Source organism: Athene noctua, chromosome 7 (assembly GCF_965140245.1).
Source record: "Athene noctua chromosome 7, bAthNoc1.hap1.1, whole genome shotgun sequence".
Classification (NCBI taxonomy): domain Eukaryota; kingdom Metazoa; phylum Chordata; class Aves; order Strigiformes; family Strigidae; genus Athene; species Athene noctua.
The window spans coordinates 23404227-23430872 of record NC_134043.1 but is presented as its reverse complement, the minus strand read 5'-3'; the positions used below and the strand labels follow the sequence as shown (position 1 = coordinate 23430872).

The window sequence follows — 26646 nt, the reverse complement described above, 5'->3', positions numbered from 1 at the left end:
CTTGCCTAACTCAGCTGCAAAATGGACAATCACAGTTCATCTACCTAGATCCCAGTATGGCCTTAGCCACAAAATCATACTTCTTATATGATGGAGGTTTCTTCCAGTATTCACTGTTGTTCAGTGGGATCAATCCTATGCTATCACTAGTAAATGTAGCTATGTTAAATATTATGAACTTTTTCATTATTGAAAGGAAAAAAACAAACAAAAAACAGAAAACAGGAAGAGATGCTTAACATCAGTATAAATCAAAGGTCTTTAGTTGTGATTCAGTGCAGATACGGGGAAATGCAATTAATGTTGACATTGAAGGTCAGAACAATGTGCTTGTGTTAGAAACACTTTCATTTTCAAGCAAGTGCAGGTAAATAAGAATGCATTACAATAAATGGATTCTGTTAGATATCACAGTAAATAGGTTGGACTGAGTTCATAACATGTAGATTCAGGAAGCACTTTTCTTCCTCTTTCCAAACTACTCCCTCCCTCTACATCCAAAAGTAAACAGACATGAAAGCCAACTCTTACGCAGCTGGTGGTCTATCACTATTATTCCTGCATTAGTTTCCACCTTAAGCCCATGCAGCAGTTTTCTTTCAGTGTCAAACTGCACTTTGTCACTGGTCAGCAATACTGTTCTTGTAATGATTAACTGAATAAATTAGCACCAGAGTTACTTGTGGAACAAGTGACTATTACAAAGGCTTTATTTTAAACTATGAGAGCAAACAGTTACTCACAGCTTAGGTGAACACTGGTTAAGACATAAAAGTGCATGCAGTGTCCTTTTCTTAAAAAAAAAAAAAAAAACACCAAAAAAACAAAACAAAAAAACCCCACCACCAAAACCAACCAAACTTAAAAAGCTTTAATCAGCTTTGCTATTTAAAAATCAGTCTTCGAAGGAAGAGGCAGCAGGAGATTAAAGCATACCTAAAAATCCACCAAAAAAAAAAAGGGCAATGCTTTGCAAATCTGCTAAAGTAACTGTGTTAATCAATGGCTATTTACTGATGGCCTACACCTCCTTGCATCTGTCCAGCACAATGCAACCATAGTTGCTAACTGATTCCTAGGTATCAGGATAACGCAATTTTAAAAAATTAAATTATTACAAAGGGAAGTGGGCTTTTCTTGTCATGGAGATTTATATTTCTGTCTTCAAAACACACAAAACAAAGCCTTCCTGGGAATACATGAATTTCATCTGCCAGTTGTTCATGGACAACACAGTAGTTATCTGAGCCTTGTTTTAGCTGCAGCTCCTATACTGCTGTGTTTCACACTATTCTGCTGCCTCTATTTCTTATTTTCTAATCCAGTACAATGTCAGAGCATGGATAAAAACTCTCAAACTCTAGACAAGGCCATTTAGCCATGTTCAACTGCCTGCTGGTCTTACATGTCTGGAGGTGGTACATTTCTGTGCCAATAGCTTGCAGGTTGTTCTGTCTGGGATAAGATTAAGACATTGCTCAGCTGAAGAGCAATCTTCCTTCCTACATTTAAGCATGCCTAACCCACACATTTTGTCTTTTCTTTAATCTTGGTACAGAGCTGGAAGCTAAAGTTTAAACAGAACTGTCACTCATTTTAGCTCCATACACACCCCAGGCAGCTTTCCACAGATGGGTCAGACGCTTCAACCATCCAGCAGAAGTTACCACTTGGCAGCTGCCTCCTGTCTTCACATGCTGCTGCAGTCTGGGAGTGCACCACTGCGGGTGCTTCCCAACTCCTTCCCAGCCTCCTTGGGCTCCAAGAAACATACTGTGGGAGTACACAGCCCTGCAGTCACATGCAAACCAAGTGAGACATTTTGGCAGCTAGAGACACTAAATGCTTATTCAACACCCTTTTCTCTCCTTCATGAATAGCTCCAAGATGGGGCACTTTCTCTCTTTGCCAGTTCTTACACTGCTGGAGCAAAAAGGGAGCAGCCTCTCTCTGGACTAGTTATCATTGCTGCTGACCTAGCTCTGTCATTTGGTATGCTTCACACACTGTCCTCCGATCTGGCAACAGTCCTGAGTACAAGCTAATTTACACCTTCAGTATAATAGCTTTTGTGTCTTCTGCTACTCTGGAATACATTACATGCAGCTGAAACAGAAGTCCTGCAAGCCACTGTCTGCTGTCATCTTGTAAAAAGAACAAAAAGCAGGGAAGAGAAAGAGATCATTGGAATTTTTACATAGCTGGTTTTGTTTCCAGACCTTCCTGAGTCCATGACAGTCTCCTTGCTGTTAAATACTTCTTACCTGCACACCCCTGGAAGCTACCCAGGGATGGGTACAGATAACAGAGATGCAAGAGACAAAGCATTTCAGTTACAGAAAAATGCTTCTGAGTATTAAAATGTCTTCCCTGTTTAGAAAGAGTTTGTGCTTGCCTTACTGAAAGAAAAATCCATCCTCAGTTCTGTCACTCCAGAGATACAAAGTGCATAAAGAGTGGGCTTTAAAGAGCCTAGTGTTGAAATCTTCAGAACAACCCTTACAGCTAAATCCTGTGTTCCCAAGTCACAGGGAAAAGCAGTGGGGGAAAATGAAGGCCAATTCGCCCTTTTTCCCAGCCTCCCCCTCAAAAATTTTGCAACACATTTCTCAAACCTAAGTCCTATGCCTCAGGCCACACAATTGCCTCACTCTGCTTCTTGGACACACCTTAAGATTTACATAACACCCTGTGTGCCAACTGCACAGGAAAATGTACTTCTTAAGGGCACCTAGGCTGTCACTTCACTATTAAGCCACACTACTATATGCAGAGTTTACCGTAAGTACACATGCCAGCACATGAAGGGGTCAGTACAGCAGAGGTGAGAGCAACCAGGGGCAGCAGGACCACTTCTCAGCCACAGTGCCAGCCTCTGCCAGGCTAATGCGACCACAAACCTGAGGGGTTAGTGTACAAACTTGACCAGGAGAGGAATAGAAAACAGGTGGATTATCTAACATCCTCACATAATTTGACTTCCTTTAGGGATTTATTAAAGCTTTCTCAACATGTGCCAGAGCCAGCAGTGCAGCCTCAGGTATCAACAGAGGCCCAACCAGAGGTCCTGGGGAGAGTTGAGGGAGGTTAAAATAAGACTGCAGCCAACCTGTGAGTGACCTCAGGTGTCCCCGGGTCTTATGCTCAGGTATACAAGAAGCACAACATGAGGTGGAATTGAGCCATACAAGGCCAGAGGAGCAGATAGGCTAATTGAGGCTGCCTGCCCCTGCATGTGAAGGTGAGAAGCAGTGATGCTGGGAGAGTTACCGGTCACTACACAATCCAGGCTGAGCACCCAGGCCACATCCTGGGTCCACCTTCCTTCCCCTGCCTCACCCCACCCTGCACAGGAATGCCTCAGCACTGGTTCATTACTGATTCAAACAACCAGGATGACTTTACAGTTGCTTGGGCAGGTTTGCCCTTTGTAGCACAAACACAGCGCTGGGATGTCTGCAGGATCGCAGCCAGCTTCAGGATATGGGGAAGTGCCTTTGCACCGCTAAGCAGTGGAAAATTAAAAAAGAAGAGAAATGCTATCTCCAGTGTCTCCATCACTCCAACTCCCCACCCACACAGCAGACTAGCTGGGCTCAGTAATGCAAGTTACTGGCAACGAGCATGCTTATTGCAGAGGGAACATTCTGCCCGCTCTTGATTTCCACTACCCCACCTCACTTGTTCTGAATGGCAGGCAAGCCATACTGACTGCAGTTTTTACATACTGAGCTCTACTGAGGACTCCGTATACCACAACCAACTTTTAACAAAGTGCACTTGCAAAACCATGCCCAAACAGTAAATAGACCAGATCTTTACCATACTCGGCTCCATGGGCCTCTATTCCTCAACAAAACAGGCAGTCACTGCAACAGAAGAACCAATTTCCACAAGAAGTTTTATCCCCCTGGGCTGGCTATGTTTCCGCAAACCCACGGAGACCAAACCTAGTGTAGCCAAGGATAAGCACGCATAGCTGCACAGAAACACTGCAGCAAGACAAGCCAAATTCACAGGGCTCTGGGTTCCTTACTTTAAAAGAACCTTAACTTTTTAATGCCATGTTCTCAGGCACTGTGATGTGCTGCTTAAATGATAGTACTTAAATAACAGTAGGAAACAGTTTCACTCTTCAGACTGAACAGAGCAAGATACTGGTGTAAAATGAAGTGTTCTGACTGACAGCAGTAAGTTACTGATCCAGCTCTTTGAACCCAAAAGGAGGGGTGCCACTAAATGAAATAAAATCCCCAGTTACTGGACTCTCTTAGCGGTCTACTGCCACTAGGACTACCAGAGACAGCTGGCTCTGGACAGGGTATCTGCAATATTCCAGAAAGATCTTCAGTCATTTCCTGGTAAACACTCTCTTCCTACTGACTGTGTAGGAAGATACCAAATCTTAACAGGAAGCCTAGCTGTGCTGTCATGCTTCTTTTTTAATAATGGAAAAGCACATAATTTCCAAATAGAGACATATTTGGCAGTGATCACAAAAAAACCAAGAAGATTATTCTCTTTTTCTGTTATTCTTTTAAGTGGTAGCATTTTAGACACTGTCCCAATTACAGTGTGATTCTCTAACTTTCCTATTGTTATTAATGCCTAAACTAGTCTTAGGATTCCTTCCAATTATAGTTTATTATATATTTTGTCAGTTTTGTTTGCTAAATAAGTTGATAGCTAGGCTAAGTGGCAGACAGTGACCAGGACAGATGATCTAATGGTTCCCTTACATTTTTATCCTTACAAAAATGTAAAAAAGCGATGTAAGGTCACTGAACATGGCTGAAATGGATTTCATGAGATGGCCCTTCCAGCCTCTGAGACCTTCAAAAGATTTCAGTATTTGGCTCCACAGTTTCATCTTTGTTTACAGCACAGACATCCTGGGACTCTCCTCTGTAACCCCGTATGAGTCCAGGCGCTGGTATGTGGGACAAGACAGAGCCTGCCAGTGGTTAAGCCTGAGAGGCAAGAGTGAGCTTGAATGAGTCTGTCCTGGAGTCAGCTCCAGCATGTGCCAAGACCTTGCCAGTGCAGCGCACACAGCTTCTGTTTCCATGACTCAGTGCTTCACCCACCACTTCTGGGCAGACTCTCTAAGCAACACAGAGGGGGCCCATCTAAACTAGATACAGATGAGGAGGAAGACAAAGAGGTGCTGCAACACCAACAAGATGTCTGTGCTTCAGTCAGAGTTGGTAAGCTAACTGGTAACCAAAAGCAAGTAACTGCTGCTTGTAACAAGAAAGAAACTGCTGCAAGTAGTTCAAAAGATGTGCTCCTGGGAACCGTTAGCTTACTAGACCCATAGTCCAGATCGTGAGTGGTGGTGCAGTAAAAACAAAGCTAAGAAATATCAGGCATTTCCTTAGAAGTAGGCAACATGTTAGCAAATATGTAAGAGAGTGGCCTTGGGTAATCAGGCAATACAGGTATTTCCAAGTCTTTTTCTTTCACGGCCTAGGGAAAGTGGATAGAGCTCCCAGGTTGGCTCTACTCACCAACCAGAACAACCCCAAAGACACTGGGGAATCTGTGGTGTTTCCAATCTGTACATCATACTCCCAAATCTACAGTGATGCTCCTGAACGGTCAGTGATACCCCGAAATGGCCAAGAATCTGGCCCATAAAAATCAACAGGGAAGGCAGTCATGCATAGCAACCACAAGAAACCACTGAAGACAGTACTACATAACTCACCCAAATACCAAGGGAAAAAGAAAATGTTTCCTAAAAATTAAACAGGGGAACCCTTCTTAAGGAATACATACATCCAGCAGTTCCCATCCTGACCCAGAGGACACACTTCTCCCTGAGATATGAGTCATTTCAAGTCAGGCAAGTCTCTAATCCATTGAGCAGAATTTATCAATTCTGATGTTTTTCCAGGCATAACATTATTGGGAGTTACAGCAAAGGTGTCCAAGTTTCATTACACTTACAACACAGTTCAGTCTTGCTGGCCCTGAGTTTTTGCAGTCTCCTGTTGCTGCTTCCCATCCTCCCCCAAGAGCTTTGCTCTCCAACAGTTGTGGCCTGACAAACAGCCCCCTCCTCTCTGCCTAATGTCTCACAGGAAAGCTTTGATTATCCATCCCTTATCTTGTCTTGAGGCGCACCTTCCCTCCTGCAAAAAAGCTCTGCTTAAACAAAAACAATCAGTCCTTATTCACTTAATAAAGGCTGTTTTGAGATGAATATACATTGTACAATGTGGATTGTTGCATTCTTGCATCATAAGCCACTTTTCTGAGTCTTCTGTGCTGCACCCATATGTAGGATGTTTAGTACAATGGCCTCATTGTAAGCACACAACTTTGGCCTTGTGTTGGAAAAAAATGAAGAGAGCTTCCAGAATTGCAGAAAGATCAAAGGTTGAAGCCAGGCACTAATGACCTAATAGGCAGAGGTCTAAAAGTCAGCAAACCCCCTAACCCAGGAGTACAGCTCTTAACACACTTGCTTCTGGTTTTGGATTACTGCTTTGTTTCTTTTCAGCTCTCATTCTGCACTTTTGTAGCAGATCTACAGATTCCCTTATTTCCTTACAGTGTAAAAATTGTTATCCTAGAACTTTATTGCTTCTCACTCACTGCTCTTTTTCAGTCATGCAGTAACCTCATCTGAGGCTTGCAGGAGCCTTACAAAAAGCAATGTGAAACTGTGGCATTTCAGCCAACAGTAGCTGTGGTTGCCTAACACTACTACCAGCACCTCAGGCCGCCTTGGGAGCAAATTTACTGACTGCTGAGTACTGTTTATCAGTTTGAACACTGACTATCAACAGCAACAAAAAAACACAACAAAGCCTTAGCAGCTAAACAAAGAAATAAATGCCAAAAAAAGTCTCTTGTACAGTTAAACCAAAATGCTCATACAGCACATAATTAAATATACATGTTACCACTATCTATTTTTAAGCTGTACAGGAAATAGCCAGCTGTTATTTTTTGCTGCATAACTTCCTCTGTAATATTAAGATGTGAATGTTCTCTGTCTAATATAAAAGGTGCTAATGCTCACTGATAAGAACTGTGGGGTAGAAGATAAAGTTGTCAGACTCTGGTTGTTCTCAGGGTAGCACTAGAGTGTTTGAATGACCTCACCTGTAATGCTCCAAACGATTTTGTAAAACAGACTCTTGATTTTCCAAACAGAAGAAAGTGTTTTGGAGAAATTACTGTTCTAAGTTTTTATAGCTGAAGTCAGTAATTATTTTGTTGGCTCTAAGTCAAGCCACTGTTTTGCCTAGATCTACAGACACATGCTGTAACATCTTTGATTCCATTGCAATAACTAAGATGTATTTGAAGTAAATATCATTGATATTCACAAGGGGGAAAGTCCTATACATCTATATAATAAAGAAGAAGTAATTTAATTTTATAAAAGGAACTTTGTTGAATTAAAATATTTTTTTAAACTGTCACTCAAATCATGATCAAGCACATTTTGGAGGTATAAATCCGGGTAATCTATGGGTACTACACAGCTGGAAGCATCAGGTAAAAAGGATAAAACTTATTTTAAGGAATTTGGCAGATGCATCCCAGATGGCTAAGGAAGAACAAGTTTAGAAAGTTTCTGCTCCTTGTTGTGACTGGTGCTTAGTCAAAATTGGCAGTAGCTAAACACAGCATATATTAGTGAAAGTACTCTGGCTCAACAGCTAAAACAATATTACACCAAGGAACACAAGGAAGAAGTTAAACATGCAGCCATTCACTCACACACGCACCAGTCTCAATCTCTTTGATGATTCAGCCAGTACTTAGCACTTCATCTATGATAAGCAGTGTATAATCTTGTTGCACAATGGTGTAGCCTGTTATTTCTATAAGTCTTCTTCTCTCAGAAGTTTTACACAACCATGAAGCAGTGTTGTGGAAAGCATGCTGGCAGTAATACAAAGATCTCACTGATGTGAAAGCCAAAGCCTTTATTATAAGCTGGGTGGTCAGGCTGCCAAGTAAAGCTGTTTGTTAACGCTATGCATTACTAAACACTGTTCCTCTATGTATGATCTTTAAATGCTGGAGCAATATGTAATAATAATAGGTAATATTTGAATGAAATAATCTATAAATTGATAGCTATGCTCTGCTATCCTAAGAAGAGTTTCTACTGAAATCTAATTCCCAAATTACAATATTCAATGCTAGAGATATGAAACAAGTACAACTGTTAGCACCTATCAAAACAAAACAATTTTCAAATCAGGTGGAATCCACATCTTTGCCTGGGAACCCATCGGTAGAGACCATACTAGAGATATGAGACAGTGCATTGTTCTTGTTTTAATTTTCTTGTAGTTAGAAGAGGTTATAGCATTATGAGGCTACTGGAGATCAGCCACACCTCACACAGTGCAATAGATCTTGCAGAAAACCACCAAAGGGGGAGGAAAAGGACGGAGACTAGGGAAAGCCTGCACAACCATCACAAATCAAGTAGGTTTCTTCACCTCCTTTCCTTAATGTCCCCATAGTGTACAAGTCCCACTGGCTTTGCCCAACTTGTCCCCATAGGCCCAGTGCCCTGCCAGGGTGGACACTGGAGCAGCTGGCCCCACTTGGGGAGCAGGGAACATGGTGCAGAGCCCTCCTCTGCAGCTGTTTTGGCTCCCGCTCCTGCCCATGGCTCCTGCCCAGGCTATGCATATACCCAGGACCAAAGGCAGCAAACCAAGGAGGTGAGCCCCAGCAGGATGGAGTGACAGTCCCTGTGGCTGTACCCAGCTCATAAGCTGGTTTAGCACCAAAAAAAATGTTTGTGCCCAAAACACTATGCTGAATATGACACACAGACCAACCAACAAAACCATTTAACTTCACGAATTCTGTATTCATCATGTTGTGTAAGAACAGATAGGAAAATCTGGCAGAAGATGTAAACTACAGACCTTTATGCTATGTTCAGGATGATATTCCAAAGTCCTAATGCCAGAATTCTGGAAACATCCCAAGAAATTAAAAGATTTCAATCTCAGGTGAAGTACTAATTTAGGAAACAAGCCAGGATAGGAAGATTAAGGTAACATTTATAAATCTACAGTGCAGCCAAGTGGACACATTTAGAAAGCACTTACCCATCAGCTTGTCACAATTATGTTTGTGCAAGAGATGCTGCCATGTTCCAGTGACAGAGAGAAAATACAAACATACCAGACACATTTAGTAACAACATGGTTTTGAAGTTTCAGTTTCATGCATAAAAAAGGTCAGGCATTGCTGCACTTGTAATAAGAGTGTAAATACCTGATGCAAACAGGGAATTATCCAGGGATGTTTCTCTTCATAAACGCTGTGTGCAGATCAAGTCCAAACACTACCTTCAGGGAACCTCCTGAAGGAACTGCATCAAGTCTGCAAGATGGTTGCTATTCCCTCTGCAGGTTCTGCAGAGGATTGCCTGAGATCTGATTTTACCCTTAAGCGCAGTTTAAAGCTGCCTGGCAAAACTGTTAAAACTATTTTTCACATTTTTCATGAAGACTGTTGTGGTTTACACTGACTCCAATTTCAATCATCCATTTTCAACAGCGCATAATGGAATGGAGTAAGGATGCAAGAGCATAACCACTGTTATTACAAAAGAGATTTTTCTGCCAGCTTTTGTAAGTATACAGCTGTACTTTTCACTTTCAAATGCCATCACTGGGGAGAAAGTCTAAGTTTCCAGAACCTCCTCTTCAAACTGCCAATGCAAACCCCACATTTGTGTATGTGGATGAACTGAGTATTGTTATATATCATTGTGCAATTAAGCAACAGATCTGGTGTACATTTGTTTTTGAAATGCCATGTTATATTTAACTGCTTCCTTAACAACTCCAATGACAATATGACCCACCCTCACAGTAAAAAAAAAATAACAGTATAAGAAGGAAGGATCACATCAGTGAGAATTTCAGATTAACAGAATTCCAAGAGGTGATGCATCACTGACTTTCTCTCTTAATAAGAGACACTAGACTTGTGTTAAAGACAGTAGATCCACTCTATCAGGTGAGCTGCTGTGAAAAAAGAAAATGCATGAGAGGCAACAAGAAAACATCTAGTTGTCAAACATGTCACCTGAAAAAAGGAAGCTCCAATTTATTTACCTTCCTATAATATGCTTAGGTAGCTGCTGGGCAGCACATCAGGCAAACAGGACAGAGCTGGCACAGCAGCTTATTTACTTACCCTTGCTATTAGCTCACCGACAGTATCATCAACAGTAACACATTAGTTGAAGCTTCGTATTTCTTTGAAGATCTGCTAATTACAATGCAAGGTTATTATTAAGTCTCTGCAGAGCTCCAAGAAACTTAACTAGTTAACTAAGTTATGCAAACCAGGGATCAACAAAACCACATTTTTGTCTTGAAGACAGATACTCTTACAAACTGCTAAATGATCCAATCCTCCCCAGAACAGTGAGAACACTTTTAGAATTCAAAAATATTGTCTTCTTCGCACATAACAAAAATGAAGTTCGGTAACAGTGAAGCAAGCTCTGGTTGAACTTAACAGTGTTTATGCTTTATGTTTTATGTAATTAAAAGCAAATCTCTGGACTGCAAAACACATTGTTCTCCCACCCTGTTTGAGTGATGACAGTACTCTCTCCTTCCCATTCCCCCTCCAGAGCCAGGTAAATTTCACACTCACATTACTCTCTTCTGCCCTCCCCAGCTCCCCAGCCACTGATGTAACAACAGAATTTAACATCTACAGATACGCTGAGTACCAGCTGGCAGCCACAGATAGAGGAGTGCTTCTGTCATGCCTATTTTACCTTTCCAGAGTTTGCCAGGAAAGGTCTGGCTTCATCACTGGGTGAATGAAAGGTGAAACACAGAATTTCCTTCTCGGCCAGGGGGCTGGAGTCTCCCTGCCAACACAGCTGTGCTGGCACAAACCCGGTGGAAATGTGCCATCTCCTGGAAGAAAGCTTTCTTCCTGGCAATATGGCTATGAAGACACCTTCCTATCTGTCTTTACTCCTTTTTGTCAAGACCAGACCAGCTAAGATATAAAGACCAATAACCTCAACAGGCAGTGTTCCCCACCCTGTTTTTCTTTCCCTAAGTCAAGCTGGCTGGTGACATGGCATGCATCTCTTGTGATCAGAGATGGCAACATCCAACTCCCCATTCCCACATCAATCTCCCAGCTGTGAGCTGCTATACTCCAACCACAGCACCGCTGCATTTCTGTGCCACACAGACACATCACAGAGCCAAAAGAGCCATGCCAGCAATGCCATACTGTTGGTAGAGGGCCTGAGACCACATTTCTTATTGCTGCCTTCTACTAACCATTTACAGAGCTGGATATACAGAATGAGATGTAGTAAGTGACCTGGACCCACTCAGGCAGGAACACCATCCCCCTGTCTCATTCCCACAAGGGAATGAGGAAAGGGGATAATTCAAAACCTCTGGACAGCTGGCTCTTTCACTGAAAAATTGCACTAATCATTCCCAATTCCAGAAGGGTATGTGTATGTAGGAAGAAAAAAGGAAGCCAGCAGCCAAGGGGACATAAAAAGTATTAAGAAGCAAGCATGCAACTCATATACTGTATGGTTTGTGTCTGAAGGGCAATTATTCCTCCAATACGTACTGCCTCACACTGTTCAACTGTCCACAGTTCTTCAATTAAAGCACAAAAAATCCCCCACTTGTACGGTAGCTTTTCCTGTTGCTGCAGTGCACTTAGTAATGCAGTTACAGTTACTCTCACACCACTAAGAGCCGTACAACAGGATTCTCAATCAGCAGCACTACAGGCTCCTTACAAAACCTGACCACTCCCAGTTGGACAGCCCAGTTGCCCACACATCACCTTCCCAGCTCACAGGTAGATTGCAGACACTGTACTGCAACTTCAGCCTTTCAGTTCCAGAAGCGCTGTAAAAGTTTTATCTACTTGGTGATCAGCTTTCATCATTGGATCACTTCACATCAGTCAACATAGGAGTTGAAAGACTAGGTTCGAGTGAAGATTTGCAGTCTCTAGGTACATAAGAGTCCCATTGTTTTGAACAGTGCTAACCCCACTAACTACTCCATCGGAGTTTTGTCTTTCATGCAAAGCTACTTCTAATGTCACTGAATAGTCAGGCAGTGGGTAGCAGTAGTATGAATCTGGTCTGGTAGGAATCTTGCATATACTGAAGTGGATGATAGCATATGCCTCCTTTATAAAAATCCTTTCACACTAGTCATGAAAACAATAGATACAAAAAAGCTAACTTATATTTCCACATAAAACACCCAGAAGGCATAGTTTGCTGGAAAAGAGAGAACACAGGTCTCCTCCCAAGACTTTTCAATAATAAAAGCATATACAGTCATGAACACGAATAAAATCAGTTTATACGTTAACTGCATGCTGCACTCCATGCTTACTTCTAGAGTGGCTCTTAAGAAAATAGTTCACATTCACCAACTCCCAAGGAAACACTTCTTTGTGAAATAGCCGGTCATCTGTTGTTTGCAGCATAATAATTACTGTAGTTATTTAGACAAGCCTGCTTATATAGCTATTTAAAATAGGATAGATAATCCAAGCCTGGAAATTATCAGATAAACAAGACTACAGAATGCTGCCAGTATTGCAGCATTCAATTCAGTAAGAAAAGGCAAGTGTGCCACTGATAGAAAAACCTAATTCACAGCTCCTGCACTGCAGAAAGGACAATCAAAAGCACCAAGTTGCTCAGGGAATAAGAGTTTCCTCTTCAGTCTTTCCCAGAAGGCTGAGTGGCCACATGCATGTAAAAAATAGTATGAATGTGGATATATGTCTGTCTGCACCCAACATACCAAGCCTCACCACATGGATTTTCAGGCACAACAGGTTACCCAAAACGTTATTGTTCCTCATCTCAAATATTTTAAAAACCAGGTTGTGATTTTCAAATGCACTGAAAATCTGAAGCAACTGGATATAGTTGCTGTAGATATAAAGAATTGTTAAGGAAAACATCGCTGCCATAGCCTACATGTAACAGCATGGTCTTGGTCTTGGGAGTCTGTTTTCACATAAAGTCCCAGCCCCATAGAGCTCCTTCTGCTCTATACTTTTACCTGCATATATCCTTGTGTAGCATCAGCCACAGTCTGGTCCATCACATATGGTATGTACAGAGTTCTGGGATACATATGTTATTCAGAAGCCAAGGTGTACGTTTTATCACTGTAGCTATTCTCTGCACCAGCTTCCTCCATGAATACATTTATTTTGCAGAATGCCTCCCTTCTGTTTAAATTAAACCACTTCCACAGTAGGTTAGCCTAACAACCCCAAACCATTACTTCTACTTTCACACCTTAGTTTATTCGGTGCCATCAGCCTTTTTCAGACAAGCAAGGTTAGGTAAGTATGCCCCTTTGCTTTCTTAGTCAACATGCAAACCAACTGTAGCAGGCTTTTAAAAGTGGTCAGAAAATTACCTTTCGGAACAAATTCTTATTGTAATTTGAGCGACCAAATTTCATTAACATGGAGTGAATAACGGTTACTTCAAAAAAACCAAGTCTTGTCTGTTCCCAATCTTTTAAAGTTAACAGGAAATTCAGACCTAAAGCAAGCAAGCCAAGCAGAGCATTCCCTTTTCCCTTCTCCCTCCATCAGAACAGATGTTAATTAGTTGCCCTGTCAATTAATAAGCATTGGGAATATGAAAATTAATGCTAAGCCTCCAACATATAAAGTATCACACTCAAGAAATGTGTCAAGCTTTGTACTACTGGATAAATGGCCTATCAGAATGCATCAGTGTGGAACAGTGGGGACATCCTGTGGCCACTTAGAATCTCTACATTTGAACATTCCCATTATTACTTTTAATCCATTTGTTCAACCAAATTAGATGCAAAGTCACTTAATAATGTAAGAGGGCCTGAAGGCAATAAAATTTGCTTAGCTAACTTCCCACCTACCACTTTATGTAATCCCTTCTCAGCAGTTGCTGTGTTCTACCTCAGTTCTCAGTATCTTTTCTTCTTCTTCATTATATAGTTTCCAAGTCAAAAAGGGTTTAAAGTCAAAAACCATTTAAAGACCTTGAGCTGGTCTAGGTGGCAACACTAACCCCTGACAGCCATACATACAAGTCAAAAGCAACATTCTAATTTAATTTATTTGCTTTATAGCCATGTTCATAAAAGGCATGTAATTCTCAGATCTAGGCATTCTGCCAACAGTAAAAATACTATCAGATGAAATACATGTGTAAAGCACCTGCCAATATTGTAAGCTAAGCAACCACAAGAAAACAAAAGGCCAGTAACTCTTGTGAATCTGAACACAGTTCCTTTCATCCCCTTACCTCCAAGGGAGGAACAATTTCAGGATAGATATGTCTGCAGACTATGAGGTTGAGGGCTCCTCACAGACAACTCACTGCCCAAAATTCCCTCTGTTTTCATACTTACACAATGGATGTCAGGTATACAGCTGGAGAAAAGGTCCCCCAGGCAGTTCATGGGACAGCTGTGGTTTCACAATTCAAGACCATCTCAACTCACTCACTTCTGATCACATTGACTTCCCCACTTAAAAAAAAAAAAAAAAAAAAAATTAACTTCAAGGACAATTATTTTTTTGTGGTTTGTATGTGCATAGTTTCTCACTGCAGGAAAGAAGATTATTTTATTTTAAATTTACATCTTCAGGCAATTTGCAAGCTGCTTACAAAGGCTGGGCATAGCCAGTGCCAAATCCCAGAGCATATGTCCAAGTGTTCCAGTGAAGAGGCTCTGCGGTTTGCAGTCTATTTAGCGTGGCATTTCAGATGGAAATACAGCCATCTAGGACTTGCCCCAAGTGTGTTGCAGCTGTATAATCCATTTAGGAGGTCTGTTCTTGAGCATATCTTCTTTAAAGCAAAACAAACATCCCATCCTTCCAAGCAAGACATTCATGTTTTCCAGCAGGAACAGACCTTGTTATTTGCCAGTCAGAGGAGGTGACAGCTCAAACAACATGCCGCAGGAGAAACTGCACTCCACGCCTCAGGTAGTTCACTAGCACTACAAATCAAAACTCATCCAAGCACACTAAAGTGATATAGTGTTTCTCAGATCCAAATATTATTGTCCACTAAATCGAATCCTTCAAATTATCACACTTAAAATAAAACCAAAGCAGCCTAGATTATTCTCCATGTTGATCAATTTGCTTAAACTGTTCTTAGACTGCACAGGTAAAGGTTGTACAAATGTTACAATCAAAGCAAAAAAAAATATGTTCTCTGCTACCTGTGCAAAACAAGAGTTCATAATGACAGAAATGATCAACTCAGCCTAAATCTGCTCCCGCAAAACACAACTCTCAGCTTCTCTCACACTTGTCATCTACAGCAATATTGGAAATCATCTAATGATTCACCTTGGAAGTGTTTTTCACGCATGCTCTTACTAAAGATTTTTTTCCATCCAAATATTCACACACAAAACACTTTCAACAATGATTTACCTGTGGGATGACCCCGAGTTTGCTCAAATCCATTATAAAGTGAGCTCAGAACCACCTGCTCTAGACTGTACATGTACCTGCAGCCATGGGTGCCCAGCCTGTGGCTGGTTAACATTCCCTTGTAACACTACTGAAAAGATTACTTTATAGCTTTCTACCAACTCCCTTCTATTAAAAAAAAAAAAAAAAAAAAAAGCATATAGCTTTTGTCAGTGCTGTTTCTTATGATACTGCTGGTAAAGAAAAAAATCTGGAAATACAAGAGGTGGTCAGAAGAGCCTGAAGGGCCCTACTTAAGCACTGGGTGGGATTTCACAGCCATAAAGGAGGCAAGAGGGACTGCTTGGGCATGCTCTGCTTTATTCCCAAAACCCACGTGCTGCACATGGAAGATTGCTGCTCTACTGCCTTCACATTCTGCACACAGACCTTCCTTTCCCCCTGCATCTGTAGCAATAATTAGACCCAAGAATGTGCTGATATTAGACACTCACCCCAATGCATCAGGCTGTGCACTTCCTCAGGATAGCACAAATGAGAAACACTTGTACTAAATAACACTGGACTAATCCACTATTAAAAGTCACAGTTTGTGCTCCAGTCTGCAAAGGTTTCTGCTGAAGAAAGGTGCTGAGCTGCCAGTGAATCTTCACTGAGAAAGATAATCTGAGGCCAAGACAGTTTAATAAACAACTCTGAGGGGATTTTACAGAGCCCGTGTCTCCTATCATGCTTGTATAAGATGTTTACAACAAGGGGCTAAGAAAGGAAACCTCAGGGAGCCACACAAGGGGGCATATTCTTCCCAGAAGAGTTTTGTGATTTTTGGAATGAAGTAATCCGATGCACAGATGGATGAGACGATAAACAGTTTTTAGAGAGGAAAATGATAACGCTGGATTCTGAAACTAAGCACAGCAGGTAGCAAGCTTCCGGATGGGTGTTGAAAAGACTCATACAATTTCCTAAAAGCTGATAGGCTTAATCCCTCAGAAAAGGAAGATTTCACTGTTACCATTACTCCAGAGTGTAACACCAGATCTCACAGGTACAATGCAAGCATAAACCCTCCTCATGACTTCATGTGGCACATGATTTAAATGACTCATATTATGAAGACAAATGCTCAGGACTATATCATACATTGTATCACCATAAATCCACTGGAAAGCATTTCCCACAGTCATGAAAAGAAACACATACTTGTTAACATGTCACTGTGGTAGAGACTATTGTCCAATTACTTTTGTGCAACATTATCAGAAATAACAAGCCCATTTGCCAAGAATCATCACATTCCCACTGAAATAAGTGAAATGGTTCAGGCAGATGTGGATCATAATGGAGAAAATAAATTTAACAGCTACAGCAGATTAAAAATTAATATCTTTCTTAATGCTAACTGTGGTTCTCTTCAAGTCAAATTTGAGATAAAACATTATGGAACAACTTGCTCTGCTGATCCCTAGGTTAAATCTGTACCATATATAAAGACTAAGAACAGCAGCCTTTAAGTGCTTTCACATTTTTCTCAGATGAAGTCTGCTTTAGGAAGAAAATCATAGAAATAATAGTTAATAAAAAATAAAACAAAACATACCAGGCAGGAGTTACTGTAGCCAACTGATCTGCTAAAAATAATAAAAATGAATACAAACCAATCAGCTGGAGAGATTATGATTTTGAAGACTGATGGTTCTTTCTCGTGTTTGTACACACTGTGTTTAGTATACTTGATAAACAAAATATGTCCACAGTTCTAGCAGCATGAGGATGCTTCTAAAACAAACAAGTCAACAACAACAAAGCCAGCTCAATTGTTTTGCAGCCTCTGGCAATAAATGCTGTACATTTACACAAACCTCATGACCAAAACTTTTGAACACTGAACTGCTCTACAGTGGGAAGGCAAGCATCTTTCTCTCATGTGCAGCTGAATGGCTAATGTCCAGAAAATACATATTTTGCATCACCCCAACATTCCTTCTCACGGGATGTAAATAACAACACAAAAAACAAGCAAGACTGCCGAGTAGTGATAGCAGGTACACAAAATACTCTTTCACTCCTCTGAGTTTTACCTCATGCCCCAGTCTCCCTGGGGGAGAGAGCTCCTTTCTAATAGCTATCTGGACAAAATTCCCAAAGCAGAGACAAAAAAAGTAGAATTGAAATTATAAACTTGATACGAGAACATGAAAACACACAAACACGGGCCAGCGTAATGCCATTATTTTTTAAAACTCCTTGCTAATTCAGAGGAGTGTGTTTTAAAACATTCATGGTAGTCGAGTTGTCTCTTACCTAGTACAACCCCTCCTCCTTGCTTCCTGCTGCCTGATGTCTTCCCTCCCTACATCATAACCTGTTCACGGCCCGGAGAATCATGCCCTTATTTATACAAGCTGGTGCTTAAAACAACCGCCTTACTCAGAAGCAAAATTCAAGTAAATGAAAAATAATAAAATCAGATCTACAGGACCAGCCATGTGAATACATGCATAACTAACCCTCCAGCGGTCATTCCAGTGGAGCCTGTGCCTCCACACAGGCAAAACAAATCGCAGGAACAAAGCCATAAGACTCTGGAGCAGCTACCATGTGACAATTCAGTTAAATGTGTGAGCCCTGTGCTAACTTATGAGGAACAACTTGCATGAAAAAGACTATTCATATAAGCTGAAGTAAACAAAACCATGCCCTTCACTTCTTGTGTAAATTGTGTAAAATGTGTAAAACACATGCACGGGGCTATATGGCCCTAAAATATTTATTTTCATTTAAAAAAAAAAAAAAAAAAAAAAAAAAAAAAGGTTTTTGCCACATAGCAAGACAAATTTCCAAGAAAACCCTTTGCATTACTAAGTCCTCAGAATGCGATAGTGGAGCGTGACATGTACTTTCTCCTTTGTATATTTTTAAAACTATCTCGCATGCTTCAAAATGTGATTAATGAAGAGCGACTGGTTGCCCTGATCTCTGCTGACAATCACTAAATGCTGTCTGCTTCTCCCCTTCTCTCCCGTGCCAGGTAGCGGCTGTTTGCGGCTGCCGGCCCCATCCAGCGATGGACAGAAATACTCGCACAAAGATGTGACTTGGGACAGCAGTAAGCTCAGACTGCGGATTCTATAAACCAGCTTTCTTTTTCATCACATACTGTTAGAGGGACACTGCAGTACGCGAGCCCACAGGCACAGCCGCCGTGTCCTCTCCATAAGGGCCGCTGCTATGGCCCGGCCCGGCCCCGCGACCCCGCGGGCTCAGCCGCCGGTGTCACCCCGGGTTCTCGGCATGTCGCTTCTTTCCGAAGCTGTAGCCCGGGTTTAACGCCGGCGCGGCCGAGCACCCCTCCTCCCGCGGCCCCGCTCCCGGGGCCACCTGCCACCGCCGGCGTCGCGGGGCTCCGGCGCGGCCCCGCTCACCTTCGCCCGGCGCCTGCCGCAGCGCCGCCGCCCCGCCGGGCACAGACGGACAGGCTCCAGCCGCGCCCCGCTTCAAAGCGACCGCAGCGGGGCCGCGGCCGCCCGCGGCGGGGGCGGGACGCCCGGCGGAGCCGCCCGGCACCGGCAGAGGCACAGGCACAGGCACAGGCACCGCGGCACCTGCGCCGGGAGGGAAGGCGCCCCCGCCCCCGCCGGCAGGCGCGGGGAGCGGCCCTGAGGGGGCACGCGCCAGGGCTCGCGGGGGCGCGCGCTGGGCCGCCAGCTACAACCCCCCACCCCCCCCGGTCCAAATAACTCCACCGCGGCCGGACTTCTTTTTGTCCCCTTTTTACCACCTTTTTGTCCCGTTTGCAGCCACCCTGGCACCAGTGCCGCCTCCCTCCCCGCGGGGGCCCACGCTGAACACCCGTGAGGGTTCCGCCCTTCCCCCGCGCAGGGACCGTCCGCGTTTTAACGTTCCCCTGCGAGAGAAACGCGTCTCCCCGCAAGCGGCTCCGCTCCGCGGCGGGACATCCGAGCCGGGAAAATAAAATGTAACGATCAGTTCTGAAGCCATTTCCCTGCGCCTAGGAGACACCGTTCCGACTGGCGACGGCAGCCGGCCGCCGGGGCAGGGCAGGGAGACGGGCGGCCGCTCGGGGGTGCCCGGCACCGCCGGTCCCGCAGTCCTGCCGGGGCCGCAACAACGCGCGGTTACGGCTGCCGCGGGGAGGGAGGGAGGGAGGGAGCGAGGGACGTCCCACGGGTGCCGTCAGCAGCTGCTGTGTAAAATGCCCGTGCGTGTGCACCAGACGGAGCGTCGGCCCTCCGCGTGTCACGCTGCGGAGGTTTCGCCGGAACGCGCTCCCACCCTGGAAGGGGAGAAGGTGGGGGCAGCACTCCCGCCATGTGACCGATGCCCCGGGGCCAGGATACCCGGAAAGGACCCCCGGCCGCGGCGGACCCACCCTCAGCTCTGCCCGCCGCTTGCCGTCCTACCGGCGCCCGCTCACGGGGGGACGGACGCCGCGGGCCTTTCCCTGGGGTCGCCGGCCGGGCGGGGACACACACCGGGCACAGCTCGGCAGAAGCGGCCGGACCGAGCCGCAGCCCCGAGCGCAATCGGGCGGGGGCCGGTCCGCCCCGTCGGACCGCACCGACGGCGGCGGAGAGGGGCGGCGGCATGAGCTGTACGACCGGGCCCGGGAAGGTCCCGGTACCGGCGGCGGGGCCGGGGCCGGGGCGGTCGGTGGCGCCGCGCAAGCCCCGCGCAGGGCGCGACCCCGCGGCCGCTCGTGCCCGCGCGCGGCGCCGCTCCCGTCCCGCGCCCCGCGAACCTGCGGGGATACGGCGCGGCCGGGCGCCCCATTGGCCGTTGCTAGGTGACGTGCGCCGCGCCACGTGACCGGTGTTAAATGCCGTCCCGGCGGCGCGCGGCGCCGCAGAGCCCGTCCCGCTGGCGGCGGCGGGAGCGCGGCTGCCCGCCCCGGCCCGGCCCGGCCCGGCCCCGCGGGGCGCGGAGCGCAGCGCAGCGCAGCGCGGCGAGCATGGTGGCGCGGCCCTGACCGCCTCTCCCCGGTGGGGGACGGCCGCGGGGCGGCGGCGGCCCCGTGCCCCGGCGGGCGGGGGCGCGGGATGACCGGCGTGCTGGAGAGCCTGGTGCCGGACATGCACGCCAGCCAGATCTCCGCCGGCAGCTACCACCAGCACGGCGGCCTGCACAAGCCGCAGGAGTCCCCCACGCTGCCCGTCTCCACGGCCACCGACAGCAGCTACTACACCAACCAGCAGCACGGGGCGGCGGGCGGGCCGCCCTACGGCCCGATGGGCTCCTACCCCTACGCGGGCGGCGGCACCGCCCCCTACTCCGCCAAGGCCGGCTACGACCTGGGCTACGCGGGCGCCTACGGCTCGTACGGGCCCTACGGCAGCAGGGCCTCTCCGGCCAACAACGACTCCGGTACGTCCGAGCCCGGGGCGGAGGCGGGCGGCTCGGGGGAGCCGACGGGAGCCGGGCGGCCCCTCCAGGCCCGGCGAGGAGGCGGTCGGGGCTCGGGACCCGGGGTGGGCCGAGAGGGCGCTCGTCCCCGGCGCGCCACCCCGACGGGGCGGGCGGTGATGCCGCGCTGCGGGCAGGGCCCGGGGCGGCGGGGGCGCCTCTCCTCACCGGGGCCGCCGTTTCTGCCGCAGCAGAGAAGGAAGACTGCGAGCCGGAGATCAGGATCGTGAACGGGAAGCCGAAGAAAGTGCGGAAGCCCCGGACCATCTACTCCAGCTTCCAGCTGGCGGCCCTGCAGCGGCGCTTCCAGAAAACCCAGTACCTCGCCCTGCCCGAGAGAGCGGAGCTGGCGGCCTCCCTCGGCCTCACCCAGACCCAGGTAGGGCTCTCCCGCCGCGGGGCCGCGGGCACGTCCCTCCCCGCCGGAGCCACTCGCCCTCCGCGGAATCGGGTGCGGGCGGGAGGGGGGGGCGGCCCGCGGCGCCTTGACGGCCCCGGGGTGGGAGTGCGGGGGAAGAGGCAACGCCGGGACAGCTCGGGGCTGCGAAAGCTGCTCGGCCCGGCCCCGCCGCGGGCGGCCCGGGCGCCGTGGTGGCCTCGCGGAGCCTGCGGCCGCCTGACGCCCCTATCCCCCCAGGTGAAGATCTGGTTTCAGAACCGCCGCTCCAAGTTCAAGAAGATGTGGAAGAGCGGCGAGATCCCGGCAGAGCCGCCCCCCCGCCGCAGCGCCTCGCCGCCGCCCCCCGCCTCTCCCCCAGCCTGGGACTTCGCTCCGCACCCGCGCACGGCGGGCGGCACCGCCAGCCCCAGCCCCGCCGCCGCCTTCCTCGGTAGCTACTCGTGGTACCCGCCGGCGCCCGGCGGCCCGGCGCACCTCCCGGCGGCCGCCCCCCTCCCGCAGCCGGCGCAGCCTCCGCACCACCACGGCGGCGGCATCTTCTAGGCGCCGCAGAGACTCGAGCCCGCGGGGCCGCGCCTGGCAACCGCGGGGCACCGAGGGGCAGCACTGGTGGTTTGGTGAAGCCTGGCTCCGGCCGTCCCGGCGGGGAGGAACCGCTCCGCTCCGCGCCCCGTCCCGCCGCGCCGCCGGCGGCGGGCCCCGTGTGCGCTCGCCCCGCGGGGTCACCCCTCCCGCCGACAAAATACCCACGCTGCGGACCGAGCACCCACCTCCTCGCCCGCCGTCCTCTTCCTCCGCCCCGGCTTTTTCATCAAACCACCGGTGCAGAACTTTGGTTAACTTTATTTTTTATTTTTTTAAAGTTGATAGGTGCCTTTGCGGATAACCTCACTTTGATGTTGGGGATTAAAAAAATAAAATGTTAAAAAAAAAAGATAAATAATTTTTATATGTAGATTTAAAACAAGAGCCTCCCGTGTTTAAGTTATCCTTTTCAGCCGTGAACGAAACCGTCCGGCGAGGGGGGCCGGTCGCAGGCGGCGGTGGCGGGGCGGCTCTGCCACCCCCAGCGGGGGGGCTCCTGCCCGCCCGGTGCCTCCGGGCGGGTTTCATGCCCCGATGGGGCCTCCCCAGGGTGGGCACCGAACCGCAGCGAGACCTCTCCTCCGCCCCCCCGCCGCCGGCAATCCAGCCACTGGTCCTCCCCCTGCGCCTTTTGATGTCTAGAGTCGTGGAAAAAAAAAGCCAACAAAAAAGGGTATTTTTGGTTATTTATTATGGAAAACTTAAACACTCTTTAATGTTTCTTTTACAATAAGCAGAGATTATTTAAATAAATTATTGTTTCCATGGTGCCCGCGCCGTTTCTTTGGGGATGGGGTAGGTTGGGGGTGTCGATCCGGACCCCTCACTCACTGGGGGGGGGGGACCTGCGTCCCCTCTCCGTTGCAACTGTTGCCTCTAGCCGGCAACGTCCCCCCCTTCATACCCCCTGCTCCTCCGTCTACAATAAAATCTCGCCCCTGCCGGTCTTCTCGGCGAGGCCATGAATCACTCAGCGCTGCCTGGAGCAGCCCGGAGCCGCCCCCCCGCCCCGCCTGCTGGCGCCAGCGACATTTTGCCCGGGACTGACTCCTGCCGCCTCCCAGACGGGCCGGAGGGGTTTGAGGCAGGGCCGTGTCCGGGCACCGGAGGACAGCAGCCTGCAGCTGCTCCCCGGGCGCAGCCCTGCCCCGGAGAAATGTCGCCTCCCCCCGCGTCGGTGGCACCCAGGCCGGTAGCCTGCGTGGGAGCTTGGCTTGGGCCAGAGCTGGTGGCTGCCCCCGAGCCCCTCCATGGCCCTTTGGGGGCTGGAGACACCGGCCGGACCTCTCTGGGATGTGCCCCTGGAGCGCTGGACCCCTCAGGATGTCCCCCTCCGGACTGTAGCCCTTCACCCCTGATCGCTGAACCCGCCGGGGCTGCACCCCGCGGGGCCTGGATGCCTCCAGGCTGAACCCCCTTCCAGGCTGCAGCCCGCTCCAAGTTGCCCCTCTCCGGGATGTATCCGGACCCTTCCAGGCCGTAGCCCTCTAGGAGGCTCCATACACCCCTCCCTGCACCCCTCCAAGCTGAACCCCCTTCTAGGCTGCACCCCTCCGGGCTGCCCCCCTCGGGGCGGACACCTCCCGGCTGAGCCCCTTGAAGCTGTAACCCTGAGGGGTGTTCCCCTCCGGGCTGCACCCCTGGAGGTTCCGGCGGCTGAAAGTAGTAACGGGAGGCGATAAGGGGGTCTCTGCTCCTTGTCGCCCCGAGGGTCCCCCCAGCTTGGGAGGGTGCGGGGTAGGAAAGAGACCGGTGCGGAGGATCCTGCTGCAGACAAGATGATGAAGAGGCCCAGGGCAGCTCGCCCGGGGCAGGGGATGTGCAGCCCGGCCGGGACTCTCCCGACAGGCCTTGGCATGAGGAGCCCGGGAGAGGCCGGGGCGGGGGGGCGGATTGCTCCTGAGAGCCTGGGGAAAGCTTGGGGGCGGAAGGGGGGGTGGGGGTGGGAGAGTGGCGAAGGAGGAGTGAGGAAAAGAGAAGAAGGAGGGGGGTGTTGGAGGACGAGAGAGGCGGCTGCAAAGGAGGCGAGAGGAGGGAGAGGGAGAGACAAAGGGGGAAGCGGCAGCTGCCCGCCGGCCCCGGCGCTGCCCCGGCGGGGCAGACGAGAAGGAGAGCCCCCAGCCGTAACGGGAAACAGCGGGGCCGGCCCGTACCGCACCGCTCCCCGCGTCATCCCCCCCGCCGGCCGCAGGGAGACCGGCGGCAGCGGCCTCGGCCGCCCGCCGGCACAGGGGGGAAGGAATTTTCCCCCTGGGGGGCAGCGAAGCGCTGGGGCGGTGGGCCCGGAGAGGGGGGGGGGGAAAGGCAGCGGGGCCGCCTCCAGAGAAGGGGGGCACGCGTGGCGAGCAGCACCGCGGAGCCCCCCGCTCCCGCGGTCTGGCAGGGGCTGCGCTCCCGGCAGCGCGCTGCCTCCGCGAGCCCCGGCGAGGGGGGCTGGTGGGGTGTAGAAGGGCTAGGACACCCCTCTGCCGGGTGACAGATTTTACTAAACCGCTCGTCCGGGATGCAAGAGGAACCCGTGACCACGGGACATGGCCGGGACGGGCACAGCACCCCCCTCCCCGCCCCGTCGTTTTTACAGGCGCTTCTCGCTGTGAAATAAAGTTCCCCCCAAACACCTGCCCCCCCTCGGTCCACTCCCCGCCGTCCCTCCTCGCCCAGCGACCCCAGCGCGGCGCGGCGGTGCGGAGCGGAGCGTGGCTCGCCCCCGTGGGCTCGGGCAGGGTGCCGAGACAGCGGCGTGGGGTCCCCGGGGCGGGGCCTTGCCCAGCCGGGGGACGCTTGTCAGCGCTCCGGGAGCTGAGCACTCCGCCCCGGGACGGGGGAGACCGCGGGCCGCCCCTGTTGCCCTCTTCGCTTCCCTTCTCCTATTTAGTCATGTGTTATTTTATTATTTATTTATTAGTATTTATTTGCTGCCTGCTGGCGGCAGCTCTCCCTGGGCTGCCCGCACCTGGTGTGTGCGTGGGGGTGTTCGTGCTTCACACCCGCGGGTCCCGCCGCCCTCCCCGGCCTCGCGTTTCCCCGCTGCTCGCACGGGCTCGGGCCGCGGCTCCCACGGCGCGGGGGCCGGCGGGGGCCGGCGGGGTCGGCGGGCGCATCGGCGCGCCGCACGCACCGGAGGTGCACACCTATAGAACGTGCACGTTTGTCATCTTTTCTCGCGCTCCTTCTCTGTCCGACACGACGGGGCAGGCACCACCGCTGTCAACCATGTGCCCCCCGCCCAAGGCGGCAGCTGCGCGGGGCTCGGCCGCCCGGGGCCGGGAAGAGCCGCGGGGAGCAGGGCAAGCGAGGGGCGAGAGCTGCCCCCGCCGCCCCAGCGCCCCGGGAAGGGGTTGGGAGGCGGGGGGGCTCGGCCGATTCCGCCCCGCGTCCCGGCGCCGCCGGCCCCCCCCCCGTGGGGCCCGGCCCCGGGCGGGGGCGGCTGAGCGGGGCCGGTGCCGGGGGGGCAGTCGGGGTGAGTGGCGGCTCCGCGGCCAGCCCGGTCCGGGGGGGCCGGCCCGGCAGCCGCCCGGGTGAGGGGCACCCTCTGCCCCCCCCCCCCTTCCCCCCCCGGCGCACGGGCGGGGCCGGCCCGGTTTGTGCTGTGGGTCGGCAATTTACTCATTTGCCCCGGTGAAAGGAAAAAGCACGAGAAATTCAATTAAAGCGGCTCTGGCAAAAGGAGTTATTTGAGGCATGAATGTCTCCCCTAAAGCTGCAGCAATCATGTGGCATTAGACACTTCCGGAATCCTATAGCCAACTTGAAAAATCCCAGACCCCTTTTTTCCCTAATTTTTGCTCTGATCTGTAATTTTATCCACATTTGCACTAGTTTGAGCATTCTGGCTCTCCCATCTGAAAGCCTGCAATTACTATATAATTCTTCGCAATTTCACATGTCCTAATATGGACTGTAATTTTTGCGCAAGACAATTTCCTGCTATTTCAAGCATCAACATTGTCAAAGTTGTATGTACATAATAAATGGGAATATCAATGCATAGTTTTTAGCATAACATCTTGACTCCTCGATAATTATATCCGTTCGGAGCCTACGCAGAATTAGCCTGAATTGCATGGTAACTGCTGCTGCTTTAAAATTTTTAAAAATTACTCATAATTTTCCCAAAGATTACCAAGATCTCGAGTGCACAATGTCATCAGCGTAATGAAGAGTAAACATTTATGCTAATAATCTGCAATTTTTTTCATCAGCTATAAAGACAGAGGCTATATAGCAGAAAATTTCAGTCATATTCTGCAAGAGCAGAGCTGCAAAAAGGCTGCTGCGCTCAGAGGCATGTGCATCTCTGGGGGATCTCAATCCACATTTGCACTCTCAGGATATTATTATTGTGCTCGGGTTTTTTTTTTTTTTCCCCCCTTTCTTTCTCCCTCCCCGATCCTCTCCCTGTCTCTCACACTCTCTCGCTCCTGTAACTTTCGTAGCAAAAAGCCGCGTTCGGTCCTTTGGTTTGTTGTAAAGCAAAGACTTGTGCCCAGAGCCTCAGGGACTGAGGCGGAAGGTAAGGGTGGCGACACAGGCTCCTTTCCCGCGGGGGTAGGTGAGTGCACGGGGCGCGACGTGGACGGATGCCCCGCGCGGGCCGCGGGGGGGGGGGACGGGGGGACGGGGACGGACACCAGCGGCGGTGGCTCGGCCGGCCCGTACGCCCGGCAAACCCAGGGCGCGGGAAGGGAGCGGGGAGCCGGGCCGGGCGGCGGGGCCGCCGCGCTCAGCCGAGCCAAGCCGAGCCGCGCCGAGCC

General features: G+C 49.6%; 1 protein-coding gene across 2 annotated transcripts; it reads left to right on the top strand.

Moving 5' to 3' along the window:
- The first annotated feature begins 20496 nt into the window (after positions 1–20496).
- DLX2 (distal-less homeobox 2) lies at positions 20497–22614 on the top strand. 2 transcript variants are annotated; one of them, XM_074910848.1, is made up of 3 exons: positions 20497–20868; positions 21102–21286; positions 21545–22614. In XM_074910848.1, exons 1-3 carry the CDS (start codon positions 20544–20546, stop codon positions 21848–21850), a joined length of 816 nt encoding a protein of 271 aa, XP_074766949.1. In that variant the 5' UTR covers positions 20497–20543; the 3' UTR covers positions 21851–22614. The 2 variants fall into 2 exon arrangements, with proteins under 2 accessions (XP_074766949.1, XP_074766948.1); XM_074910847.1 differs by having other exon boundaries at positions 21099–21286.
- The last annotated feature ends 4032 nt before the right edge of the window (positions 22615–26646 follow it).

Coding starts and splice junctions, on each gene's coding strand:
- DLX2 (XM_074910847.1), top strand. CDS start 20,544: ATGACCGGCGTGCTGGAGAGCCTGGTGCCGGACATGCACGCCAGCCAG. Junction 20,869..21,098: donor TCCGGCCAACAACGACTCCG/GTACGTCCGAGC, acceptor TTTCTGCCGCAG/CAGAGAAGGAAGACTGCGAG. Junction 21,287..21,544: donor TCGGCCTCACCCAGACCCAG/GTAGGGCTCTCC, acceptor CTATCCCCCCAG/GTGAAGATCTGGTTTCAGAA.